Source organism: Grampus griseus (assembly GCF_964374135.1).
Source record: "Grampus griseus genome assembly, chromosome: 14".
In the NCBI taxonomy this organism is placed as follows: Eukaryota; Metazoa; Chordata; class Mammalia; order Artiodactyla; family Delphinidae; genus Grampus; species Grampus griseus.
The window spans coordinates 1402572-1416211 of NC_139008.1; the positions used below are offsets into that span (position 1 = coordinate 1402572).

The 13640-nt window shown below is 47.5% G+C and overlaps 1 protein-coding gene across 1 annotated transcript in view; it reads right to left on the bottom strand.

Moving 5' to 3' along the window:
* MAD1L1 (mitotic arrest deficient 1 like 1) overlaps positions 1-13640 on the bottom strand; it is a 318428-nt gene that overhangs the window by 238200 nt on the left and 66588 nt on the right. The window contains exon 10 of the mRNA XM_082669805.1: positions 1225-1311. Coding sequence (XP_082525931.1) covers positions 1225-1311 — 87 coding nt within the window. The remainder of the gene's footprint in view (positions 1-1224; positions 1312-13640) is intronic.

Consider the following 13640-nt stretch of genomic DNA (forward strand, 5'->3'; position numbering starts at 1 on the left):
CTCTCTTTCTGCCTCTTATGCGACCCCCAGAACCTGGTCAGCCACCCTGCAAGCACGAGAGAAACCAGCCTGGGCCGCAGGGGACAGAGGCGGACAGCCCTGCACCAGTCCAAGTGCGGCTCGGTGAGGAACAAGCATTTGGTTTGGTGCCCTACGCGGCACAGAGCTCCACAAACCCTTGGAATTTCCTGAACGAGGTGAGTGCCTTTTGTGAACACGCCCCTTCAGCCAGAGCCCTGGGCAGGAAGGGCGGGGGAGAAGCCAGAGGAACCAACCAGCGGAAGAGAAGCTGGAACTTTCAGCTCCACCCCCGCCCCGCCTCCAGGGAGGGGAGCGGAGATAGAGACCAAGTGAATCACCAATGGCCATGACTTAATCAAGCAGGAAACTCCATAGACACTGCTGAACAAGGCGGCTTCCGAGTCACTGGACACAAGGAGGAGCTGGGAGGGCAGCACACCTGGAGAGGACACGGCAGCTCTGCCCCCACCCCCCACACACGCCTCCTGCATTTCTTCCCAGCCGGCTGGTCCCAGCTGCACCCTTTGTAATAAACCAGTAATCCTAAATAAAGTGCTTTCTAGCAAACCGGCAGAGAGGGGCTGCAGGGACCCTGAATTTGCAGTCAGATGAAGTGCGGGTAGCCTGGGAACCCCGAGGCAGGCGCGCCTTGTGGGACCGAGCCCTCACCTGTGGGGCCTGGCTGACCTGGGAGTTAGTGGCAGAGCTGAACTGACTCCTGGGGCACCAGCAGGTGTCAGAGGCAGAACTGGTATGGGACCAGTTCCTCAGGCCCTGGAGGGAGTCAGAGCCGCCTGCCCGGGCGTGGACACGAATGGCCCGGCTGTGCTGCTACGTGGGACCCTTCCCGAGGACACAAGTCCACACACGAACAAACACTCAGACGCTTCAACCCAGGTTCCAGGTTTCCACACATTCATGGGGCCACTCAGAGCCCACGCCTCCACAAAGACGCAAATGCTCCTGGTGGGGTGCACGTCTTCCTCCCAGACCCCACGCCCTGGAAGCCAGCCCAGGGCTCCAGGGCTGATCTCACAGCGTCTAGATGACAGTACACCCGCCGCCTCAGCTGAGTCTCACCGCTCGCTCAGGCCGAGGCAGGGATGGCGAAGCACAGCCACTCCTCAGCCAGGGGCACACTCACCGGCACCCCGCGTCCCGAAGCGGACATGTCGCCACAAAACCATGGGCCGCCAGGCCTACCTGCTGGTGATGGAGCTGTTCCTGTCCTTGAGGGTGAGCTCGCGCTGCTGCAGCTCCACGATGAACCTGGACAGGTCCTCTGGGGTCCTGGGGGGATCAAGAACACATGTCAGCGCTGGTTGTGCCCTGAAGGGGGACTGGCTGACACTAGAAGGCGGCCCAAAGCCACGCCAGCCACGGGCGGTTCACAGGCCTGGGGCGGATTAGGGCCTGTGCACCGTCCCCGGAGCAGCGGGGTGTGGAGCTGTGCTCTCACCGCCACCTGGGCTCACACAGCCAGCCGCTGGCCACGTAACACTGGGCACACTACTTTTATAAGCCCTGATTTTACTTCACCTGTAAAAATAGGGTCGATACATAACAATGTCACCATGCAGAGGATTTGGAGCGAGGTTTAAAAGCACCTACCAGGCAGCAAGCAGAGGAGGTGCCCAGTGCATTCCAGTTGCCTTTCCTCCTTCCGCTTCAAAATCCAGGTATGAGAACAGCAGCAATGTAACAACCACAACAGATACCCACATGCCCAATGCCTCGTAATTTTCAAAAGTACTCCAGCTTAACGATCTCAGTTAATGCTCAGAGCAGCCCTGCTGTCTACTGTTTCCATTTTGCAAATGGGGAAACTGAGACTCAAAGACACGGATGGCTGGTTCAAAGGCCACCCACTCTCAGCAGCACGAAGCCTCAGTCTGAACCCCCTCCTCTAGCTCAGCACCATGGCTCGGGAGAACGTACACCAAGAATGTCGTTGACATACAGGTGGCCAACAGGACATGGAAACATGCTCAACATCGCCAGTTACTAGAGAAATACAAATCAAAACTACAGTGAGGTACCACGTCACCAGGTCAGAATGGCCATCATCAAAACGTCAACAAACAAGACATGCTGGAGAGGGTGCGGAGGAAAGGGAACCGCCCTACACTGTTGGTGGGAATATAAATTGGTACAGCCACTAGGGAGAACAGTATGGAGGTTTCTCAGAAAACTAAAAATGGAACTGCCATATGATCCTGCAATCCCACCCCTGGGAGAGGGACTGGAGAAAACTCTAATTCAAAAAGATACATGCATCTCAATGGTCACTGAAGCTCTATTTACAATAGCCAAAACATGGAAGCAACCTAAGTGTCCATCAACAGATGTGTGGATAAAGAAGATGTGTACACACACACACACACACACACACACACACACACTGGAATACTACTCAGCCATAAAAAAGAATGAAATAATGCCATTTGCAGCAACATGGATAGACCTAGAGACTGTCATACTGAGTGAAGTTAAGCCAGACAGGGAAAAACATACATCATATGATATCACTTACATGTGGAATCTAAAAGAATGATACAAATGAACTTATTTACAAAACACAAATAGACCCATAGACATAGAAAACAAACTTATGGTTACCAAAGTGGGGAGGGGGGATAAATTTGAAATTTGAGATCAACATATACCCACTACTGTATATAAAATAGATAAACAACAAGGATCTACTGTACAGCACAGGCAACTATATTCAATATCTTGCAATAACCTATACTGGAAAAGAATCTGAAAAAGAATAGATATATTTAACCGAATCACTGTGCTGTACACCTGAAACTAACAACATTGTAAATTAACTATATTTCAATTTTTTTAAATGGCTGATTTTATTTTTAAAATGTCTTTGAGAGACAGAATGGAACACCCAGCGGAGTGCAAACATTCCCGACACCTGCATGGGGCACACGGACTAGACGGCTCGCTGGTGTGCAGCGGCCGAGAGGAGCTGAGCGCAAGGGCCGGAGCCAGAGCCCAGGGCTACGCAGGGGCCACGGCTCAGTACCCACAGGCCCTCCTCCCGGCCCCCAGAGCCAGCACACTGCCCAGTTTCCAAGAGCACTCTCTGGCCTCCTCACCCCTCCAGCTGAAGTCGGCACCTGCAGTCACGTCGTACCCAAGGACCGCTCACAGAAACCTGCTGAAACCGAGCCTCAAGTCCAGGGCCCACAGACTCTGCACCGCAGGGCCCCTGGGGCCTCCTCACCTTCCACTGGACTTTCCTCTGCCACCTGAACACGACAATCCGCCTGCTCCCCGAAACTCTGCGATAGTTAACCCTGGGCCTGCAAAGCTCTTCCCTCAGTCTCCCCAAGCCTAGCTCGTTCTCAAAAGAGAGGTCTCAGGAAAGATGTCACTTCCTCCAAGAAGCCCCCAACCCTCTCCCCACCCCATCACGACCCTCGCTGCACAGCACCACCACCCCTGCTTCAGTTTGGGGTCTCTCAGTGTCTGCCATCGCTAGAACGTTAGCCCAAAGACTTCCGCTTGTCGGTGGTACGTCCTGACAGCCCAGCGCAGCCCCTGCAGAGAGGGGGCCCATGGCCCCACTCGTCACACACAGGGGTTCTGGCATCAACATTCCTCCCAAGGTAATTCCACGATCTCTCCCTTTCAGACCACCTCATGGAGGCCCTTCCCTGGCCACCGGAGGAAAAGCCCTTTCTTGGACATTTTGCGAGGACGTGGCCTCAAGGTGTGAGAACCGCTAGGCACAGTGCCGAGATTTCTACCCTAACTCTGCCCTGAACACAAGCCAACTTTGTGGATTAGAAAATACTTACATTGAAAAGATGTTTACCAGCAGAAGACCTTGAGAAACTAAAACCTAGGAGGGGGAGAGGCTGAACCAGCCTTGAATGCCAATTCCCCATTCTTTTCAGAGCTTCCTAATGTTTTCCAACCTCAGGGAGCTAAAGATACTAATAGGAAAACAAGTAAGCAAAACAAGTAAACCCTTTTAAGCCAAGAGGTATTTTTTCTGAAACACTGTTAAGAGATTTAAGCTGTTTTCTATTTTTCTATGTTAGTCAAAGGAGTATGCAAACTATTATTAAATCAATGGGAAGTTTATTTAAAACCAATGAAGCAACTTGCATGTCTACTTTTGCAAGGCCCGCAGTCCCTATGGGCCCAGGGCCAGCCAACGCCGTGTGGGACAGGCAGACGGGTGCCCAGAGGATGCCTGGGGGAGCATGACGACGACCGGCCTCCTCCTCACTCCCCTTCCAGGCTGGGCCAAGTCTGCTCAGACCTGAAAGAGCAGGAAGAGCCCGTGGAGAAGCATCTGTCAGACAGACGGCCACACACTCTGCGGGGCCTCTCACTAGCCGGGGGGCAGCAACACCCTCCAAGCAGAAGCCTTCCTGGAAGCGGGAGAGCAACTGGCAGAGTCCGGAGCACGTGGCAGCAGTTTAGAAACAAGAGTCCTGCCCTGAGGTACAAAGTAGCCCCACAGGCTTCCCTGGTGGCGCAGTGGTTGAGGGTCCGCCTGCCGATGCAGGGGACGCGGGTTCGTGCGGAGCGGCTGGGCCCGTGAGCCATGGCCGCTGAGCCTGCGCGTCCGGAGCCTGTGCTCCGCAACGGGAAAGGCCGCAGCAGTGAGAGGCCTGCCTACCGTAAAAAAAAAAAAAAAAAAAAAATTAGCCCCACATAGAGTAACACAGAGGAGTCAGACTCTTAAACGAGGTTCTCTATTTTCCTTTGAAGTAAAGATAATTTGAAATGTAACAATTTAATAATGAAGGGAAATTGGGAAGGGCCAAATGAAGAGAAAAATGAACTCCTTCAGAAATGCTCCACTGCCGCTGATGGCTCCGGGCCTCTGCATCTTCCTGTGACACCTGCAGGCTGAGGCTGCCTGCTCGCACACAGCACCCCCCACCCCCCCCACCCCCACCCCCGCCCAGGGCGGCCCGAGGCTCACACCCTTCAGCTGAACTTCACAGAGGCCATCAGACACCCAAATGCTTTGGAACTTTGGCGCAGCTATTTCAACAAAGCGTCAAGGGGCCTGGCTCCATATTCGAATAAACTCAGCAGGAAACTGGCTTTCCTCCACCCCCCTCCATGCCACTCCGCCCCCTTGCCCAGCCATGCAAACAAGAGCCCCTGCAGCGTGGCCTGGGTTTGTGCTGCTCCCCCGAGACCGGCGGTGGCGGGGCGCCGGGGGCGGGTGGCCTCTGCACAGCCACAAGGGTATGGCTCTCGCACTGCCCAAGGCCAAGTCAGACGCTCCAGCAGTGGCTTCCCACAAGCCCCAGGTGCAGTGCCATCATTCAGATGCACCGACCCCCCCCCCCACCCCGCTCCCCACAGAAGGGGCGCTTCAAGCTGCAGGGCCTGCCTTTCCCAGGTGGTGCCCAATTCCAGAGACCAAACTGCACAGGCACGGACCCCGGATCCCATTCCTGCCTCAGCCCTGCCCCGGCCGCTGCTGGAAGGCACACAGCAACGGGACCACCTTCTCCGTGTGGCCTCTGGGCTGAAAACCTGCAGCTCCTACTCTGTAAACAGAGACTCAGGAGTCCTGTCCAGTCATCCCTGCTGGCCACTAGGTTTCAACTTCTAAAAACCCAGAGACCAGGAAGCCAGGCGACAACACTCAAGAACTGTTCTACCCTCAGAGACACAGAAAAGGCGGGAAGTCTTTAAAGAGATGGATGGACTGCGGGAGAGCCGGGGCTCAGGTCACAGCTCAGACAACTCCAGGCTGAGCCCGGCTCAACAGGGCTTCTTTAGGCTTATTTCCAAAACCCCAAGACCCAAGCACACGGCGGCACTACCACCCGATAACCCCTCACACATCTGTTCACGTCATGGGAGTGGGAATCTTTAAAACCACTTCTTAAGGTACACAATTCAACCCCACTGTAACACGAGGATTGGGAAACAAGGACAAAACATAGGTAATAGTGAAAGCGGTGTGTGATAGCTCATCATGTAAATGAGGAGCACAAGTTTCCATTTAAAATTATCATTAATCAATAAACAGTATGGAATTCCACATACCTTTAGTTTGCAGTGTTGATCAAAAAGAAAATGTGTTCTGTTGGAGGGCTGTACTGTATGACCTTTAGTTAAAACAGAGTACTAGGGCTTCCCTGGTGGCACAGTGGTTGAGAGTCCGCCTGCCAATGCAGGGGACACGGGTTCGTGCCCCGGTCCGGGAGGATCCCACATGCCGCGGAGCGGCTGCGCCCGTGAGCCATGGCCGCTGAGCCTTGCGCGTCTGGAGCCTGTGCTCCGCAACGGGAGAGGCCGCAGCAGTGAGAGGCCCGCCTACCGCAAAAAAAAAAACAAAAAAACCCAGAGTACTGGCAACACGTATACATTCTTGAGGCCACGACGGGGCGAACCGAGGGCGCGGGTGAAGTTTGATCAAGGGGGCAGGAGGCCTGGCTTCAGGAGACCTCTGTCTACACTGACAGCAGTACTATGAACACACCTGAAGAGAAGGAAGTAGGAAGAAATGAGGGCCTAAAGGACTCCCAAGGTAACCCAGTCCCCTGGGTGGACCGGCAGGAGGCATCTGGGTAACAGCGGACAGGATCCCGGGCAGACTCACGCATCCCCGAGGTCCCACCATGGGCTCCTTGGGGAAGAAACCCAAGCAGGAGAGCTCACTCATCCAGCACAGTGGCTCCTGTGACCTAGCAAGACAAGTCGCTAGCAAGGCTACCGCCCTGCCCTACTGCCCCAAGGAGGGCTGAGCCGTCCTCCTGGACCAGGTAAGAAGAGCAGCTGAAAGGGGAGACCGCACCCATCGACCAGCAACTGCACTTCCAGGAACACGTCTCAAGGAAGCCACCAGGGGTGTGCCCTACATATGGTTAAGTACGCATCGTGGCATTGCCTGTTTCTTAATGGTGGTAAAACACGTAACACAGACCTTCCCATCGAAACCACTTCTGAGTGCACACTCCGCGTCAGTGAGTCGTGCAGCCGTCACCACCATACGTCTCCAGAACTTTCTCACGTTCCCGAACTGAGACCCTGTAGCCACTAAACAACAACCGCAATTCCCCCCACTCCCAAGCCAGCCCTTGGCGCCCACCCTCTACTCTATGAATGCGACGCCTCCAGGGACCTCATATAAGTAAAATCATGCACTATCTGTCCTTCTGTGTCTGTCTTAATTCACTTGGCCTGAGGTCCTCAGTGTGCCAAATGTCTTACATGACATTTGTTATACAGCAGAAACTAACACACCATTCCTCTTTAAGGCTGAGTAATATTCCACTGCCTGGATATACTTATTTTACTCAACCATTCATCCTCCAATGGGCACTTGGGTTGTCTCTACCCTTTGGCTACTGTGAATAATGCTGCTGTGAACACTGGTTTTCAAATGTGTTCAGCTCTTTACTTTCAACTCCTCTGGATATACACCCAGAAGAAGAACTGCTGCATCATTCCATTTGCAATTGTTTGAGGAACCGCCATACCATTTCCTATACCAGCTGTATGATTTTACGTTCCCTGTGTATTTGTTTTTACTTTAAAAAAAAAAAACCTCAACAAGAGAAAATAAGTGAATAAGTTCCCACAGCCATAACATGGGCTACTATATTTGTTAAATCTGATGCCAGGCAAAAAGAGCTGGCCAGATGGCCGCTACAGATCACAAAACGCACAAGAGAACATAGGAGGGCATACTCCCTCCTGGTCAGGGCAATGGGATGCGTACGGCTTCATGGGATGTGGCATTGTAAAGTGTGGGGGGGGGGACGGGTGTCTGGAATAGTCAAAGTAACCCATGGGCCATTTGCACCAGAATCATCTGGATTAACTCCAGCCCACCTACCTCCAACTCCAGACCCACTGAAACGAAACCCCTGGAGGTGGGGTTTGGGACCTGCCAACAAGTGATTTTTTTTTTAACATCTTTATTAGAGTATAATTGCTTTACAATGGTGTGTTAGTTTCTGCTGTATAACAAAGTGATTAGAGTATAATTGCTTTACGATGGTGTGTTAGTTTCTACTGTATAACAAAGGGAATCAGCTACACATATACATATATCTCCATATGCCCTTCCTCTTGCGTCTCCCTCCCACCCTCCCTATCCCACCCCTCTAGGGGGCCACAAAGTACTGAGCTGATCTCCCTGTGCTCTGCGGCTGCTTCCCACTAGCTATCTATTTTACATTTGGTAGTGTATATATATGTCCATGCCACTCTCTCACTTCGTCCCAGCTTACCCTTCCCTCTCCCCGTGTCCTCAAGTCCATTCTCTATGTCTGCGTCTTTATTCCTGTCCTGCTCCTAGGTTCTTCAGAACCTTTTTTTTTTTCTTAGCTTCCACAAATATGTCTTAGCATGTGGTATTTGTCTTTCTCTTTCTGACTTACTTCACTCTGTATGACAGTCTCTAGGTCCATCCACCTCACTACAATTTCATTTCTTCTTGTGGCACAGTAATATTCCACTGTATATATGTGCCACATCTTCTTTATCCATTCATCTGTCAATGGACATTTGGGTTGCTTCCATGTCCTGGCTATTGTAAATAGAGCTGCAATGAACATTGTGGTACATGTTTCTTTTTCAATTATGGTTTTCTCAGGGTATATGCCCAGTAGTGGGGCTGCTGGGTCATACGGTAGTTCTATTTTTAGTCTTTTAAGGAACCTCCATACTGTCCTCCATAGTGGCTGTATCAATTTACATTCCCACCAACAGTGCAAGTGGGTTCCCTTTTCTCCACACCCTCTCCAGCATTTATTGTTTCTAGATTTTTTGATGATGGCCATTCTGACCCGTGTGAGATGATATCTCATTGTAGTTTTAATTTGCATTTCTCTAATGATTAGTGATGTTGAGCATCCTTTCATGTGTTTGTTGGCTATCTGTATATCTTCTTTGGAGAAATGTCTATTTAGGTCTTCTGCCCATTTTTGGATTGGGTTGTATAGGTTTTTGATATTGAGCTGCATGAGCTGCTTGTAAATTTAGGAGATTAATCCTTTGTCAGTTGCTTCATTTGCAACTATTTTCTCCCATTCTGAGAGTTGTCTTTTCGTCTTGTTTATGGTTTCCTTTGCTGTGCAAAAGCTTTTAAGTTTCATTAGGTCCCGTCTGTTTATTTTTGTTTTTATTTCCATTTCTCTAGGAGGTGGGTCAAAAAGGATCTTGCTGTGATTTATGTCACAGAGTGTTCTTCCTATGTTTTCCTCTAGGAGTTTTATAGTGTCTGGCCTTACATTTAGGTCTTTAATCCATTTTGAATTTACTTTTGTGTATGGTGTTAAGGAGTGTTTTAATTTCATTCTTTTACATGTAGCTGCCCAGTTTTCCCAGCACCACTTATTGAAGAGGCTGTCTTTTCTCCATTGTATATTCTTGCCTCCTTGATCATCAAAGATAAGGTGACCATATGTGCGTGGGTTCATCTCTGGGCTTTCTACCCTGTTCCATTGATGTATATTTCTCTTTTTGTGCCAGTACCATACTGTCTTGATTACTGTAGCTTTGTAGTATAGTGTGAAGTCAGGGAGCCTGATTCCTCCAGATCCGTTTTTCTTTCTCAAGATTGCACTGGCTATTTGGGGCCTTTTGTGTTTCCACCCAAATTGTGAGATTTTTTGTTCTAGTTCTGTGGAAAATGCTGTTGGTAGTTTGATACAGATGGCACTGAATCTGTAGATTGCTTTGGGTAGTATAGTCATTTTCACAATGTTGATTCTTCCAATCCAAGAACATGGTATATCTCTCCATCTGTCGGCATCATCTTTAATTTCTTTCATCAGTGTCTTATAGTTTTCTGCATACAGGTCTTCTGTCTCCTTAAATAGGTTTATTCCTATTTATTTTATTCTTTTTGTTGCAATGGTAAATGCGAGTGTTTCCTTAATTTCTCTTTCAGATTTTTCATCATTAGTGTATAGGAATGCCAGAGATTTCTGTGCATTAACTTTGTATCCTGCAACTTTACCAAATTCATTGATTAGCTCTAGTAGTTTTCCGGTAGCATCTTTAGGATTCTCTATGTATAGTATCATGTCATCTGTAAACAGTGACAGCTTTACTTCTTTTCTGATTTGGATTCCTTTTATTTCCTTTTCTTCTCAGATTGCTGTGGCTAAAACTTCTAAAACTATGTTGAATAATAGCAGTGAGAGTGGGCAACCTTGTCTTGTTCCTGATCTTAGAGAAAATGGTTTCACTTTTTCATCATTGAGAACAACGTTGGCTGTGCGTTTGTCACATATGGCCTTTATTATGTTGAGGTAAGTTCCCTCTATGCCTACTTTCTGGAGAGTTTTTATCATAAATGGGTGTTGAATTTTGTCGAAAGCTTTCTCTGCATCTATTGAGACGATCATATGGTTTTTCTCCTTCAATCTGTTAATATGGTGTATCACGTTGATTGATTTGCGTATATTGAAGAATCCTTGCATTCCTGGGATAAACTCCAATTGATCATGGTGTTTGATCCTTTTAATGTGCTGCTGGATTCTGTTTGCTAGTATTTTGTTGAGGATTTTTGCATCTATGTTCAGCAGTGATATTGGCCTGTAGTTTTCCTTTTTTGTGACATCTTTGTCTGGTTTTGGTATCAGAGCGATGTTGGCCTCACAGAATGAGTTTGGGAGTGTTCCTCCCTCTGCTATATTTTGGAAGTTTGAGAAGGATGGGTGTTAGCTCTCCTCTAAATGTTTGATAGAATTCGCCTGTGAAGCCATCTGCTCCTGGGCTTTTGTTTGTTGGAAGATTTTTAATCACAGTTTCAATTTCAGTGCTTGTGATTGGTCTGTTTATATTTTCTATTCTTTGTGGTTCAGTCTCGGAAGGTTGTGCTTTTCTAAGAATTTGTCCATTTCTTCCAGGTTGTCCATTTTATTGGCATAGAGTTGCTTGTAGTAATCTCTCATGATCCTTTGTATTTCTGCAGTGTCAGTTGTTACTTTCCCTTTTTCATTTCTAATTCTATTGAGTCTTCTCCCTTTTTTTCTTGATGAGTCTGGCTAATGGTTTATCAATTTTATCTTCTCAAAGAACCAGCTTTTAGTTTTATTGATCTTTGCTACTGTTTCCTTCATTTCTTTTTCATTTATTTCTGCTCTGATCTTTATGATTTCTTTCCTTCTGCTAGCTTTGGGGTTGTTTTGTTCTTCTTTCTCTAATTGCTTTAGATGTAAGGTTAGGTTGGTTCTTTGAGATTTTTCTTGTTTCCTGAGGTAGGATTGTATAGCTATAAACTTCCCTCTTAGAACTGCTTTTGCTACATCCCATAGGTTTTGGGTCATCGTGTTTTCATTGTCATTTGTTTCCAGGTTTTTTTGATTTCCTCTTCAATTTCTTCAGTGATCTCTTGGTTATTCAGTACTGTATTGTTTAGCCTCCATGTGTTCATATTTTTTACAGATTTTTTCCTGTAATTGATATCTAGTCTCATAGCATTGTGGTCAGAAAAGACATTTGATATGATTTCAATTTTCTTAAATTTACCACGGCTTGATTTGTGACTCAAGATATGATCTATCCTGGAGAATGCTCCATGAGCACTTGAGAAGAAAGTGTATTCTGTTGTTTTTGGATGGAATGTCCTAGAAATATCAATTAAGTCCATCTTGTTTAACGTATCATTTAAAGCTTGTGTTTCCTTATTTATTTACATTTTGGTGAAAGTGGTCCATTGGTGAAAGTGGGGTGTTAAATTCCCCTACTATGACTGTGTTACTGTTTATTTCCCCTTTTACGGCTGTTAGCATTTGCCTTATGTATTGAGGTGCTCCTATGTTGGGTGCATAAATATTTACAACTGTTACATCTTCTTCTTGGATTGATCCCTTGATCATTATGGAGTGTCCTTCTTTGTCTTTTGTAATAGTCTTTAAAGTCTATTTTGTCTGATATGAGAATTGCTACTCCAGCTTTCTTTTGATTTCCGTTTGCATGGAATATCTTTTTCCATCCCCTCACTTTCAGTCTGTATGTGTCCCTAGGTATGAAGTAGACAGCATATATATGGGTCTTGTTTTTGTATCCGTTCAGCTAGTCTATGTCTTTTGGTTGGAGCATTTAATCCATTTACGTTTAAGGTAGTTATCGATATGTATGTTCCTATTACCACTTTCTTGATTGTTTTGGGTTTGTCATTGTAGATCTTCTCCTTCTCTTGTGTTTCTTGTCTAGAGAAGTTCCTTTAGCATTTGTTGTAAAGCTGGTTTGGTGGTGCTGAATTCTCTTAGCTTTTGCTTGTCTGTAAAGGTTTTAATTTCTCCGTCGAATCTGAATGAGATCCTTGCTGGGTAGAGTAATCTTGGTTGTAGGTTTTTCCCTTTCATCACTTTAACTATGTCCTGCCAATCCCTTCTGGCTTGCAGAGTTTGTGCTGAAAGATCAACTGTTAACCTTATGGGGATTCCCTTGTGTGTTATTTGTTGCTTTTCCCTTGCTGCTTTTAATATTTTTTCTTTGTATTTAATTTTTGATAGTTTGATTAATATGTGTCTGGGCATGTTTCCCCTTGTATTTATCCTGTATGGGACTCTCTGTGCTTCCTGGACTTGACTATTTCCTTTCCCATATTAGGGAAGTTTTCAACTATAATCTCTTCAAATATTTTCTCAGTCCCTTTCTTTTTCTCTTGTTCTTCTGGGACCCCTATAATTCGAATGTTGGTGCGTTTAATGTTGTCCCAGAGGTCTCTGAGACTGTCCTCAGTTCTTTTCATTCTTTTCTCTTTATTCTGCTCTGCAGCAGTTATTTCCACTATTTTATCTTCCAGGTCACTTATCCGTTCTTCTGCCTCAGTTATTCTGTTATTGATTCCTTCTAGGGAATTTTTAATTTCATTTATTGTGTGTTTGCTCTTTAGTTCTTCTAGGTCCTTGTTAAACATTTCTTGTATTTTCTCCATTCTATTTCAAGATTTTGGATCATCTTTACTATCATTACTCTGAATTCTTTTTCAGGTAGACAGGTAGACTGCCTATTTCCTCTTCATTTGTTTGGTCTGGTGGGTTTTTCCCTTGCTCCTTCATCTGCTGTGTATTTCTCTGTCTTCTCATTTTGCTTAACTTACTGTGTTTGGGGTCTCCTTTTCGCAGGCTGCAGGTTCGTAGTTCCCGTTGCTTTTGGCGTCTTCTCCCAGTGGGTAAGGTTGGTTCAGTGGGTTGTGTAGGCTTCCTGGTGGAGGTGACTAGTGCCTGTGTTCTGGTGGATGAGGCTGGATCTTGTCTTTCTGGTGGGCAGGATCACCTCCGGTGGTGTGTTTTGGGGTGTCTGTGACCTTATTATGATTTTAGGCAGCCTCTCTGCTAATGGGTGGGGTTGTGTTCCTGTCTTGCTAGTTGTTTGGCATAGGGTGTTCAGCACTGTAGCTTGCTGGTTGTTGAGTGGAGCTGGGTCTTAGTGTTGAGACGGAGATCTCTGGGAGAGCTTTCACTGTTTGGTATTATGTGGAGTCAGGAGGTCTCTGGTGGACCAATGTCCTGAACTCGGCTCTCCCACCTCAGACGCTCAGGCCTGACAACCGGCTGGAGCACCAAGACCCTGTCAGCCACACGCCTCAGAAGAAGAGAGAGGAAAGGTGGGGGGGCGGGGGGGAGGGGGGGAGGGAGGGAGGGAGGGAGGGA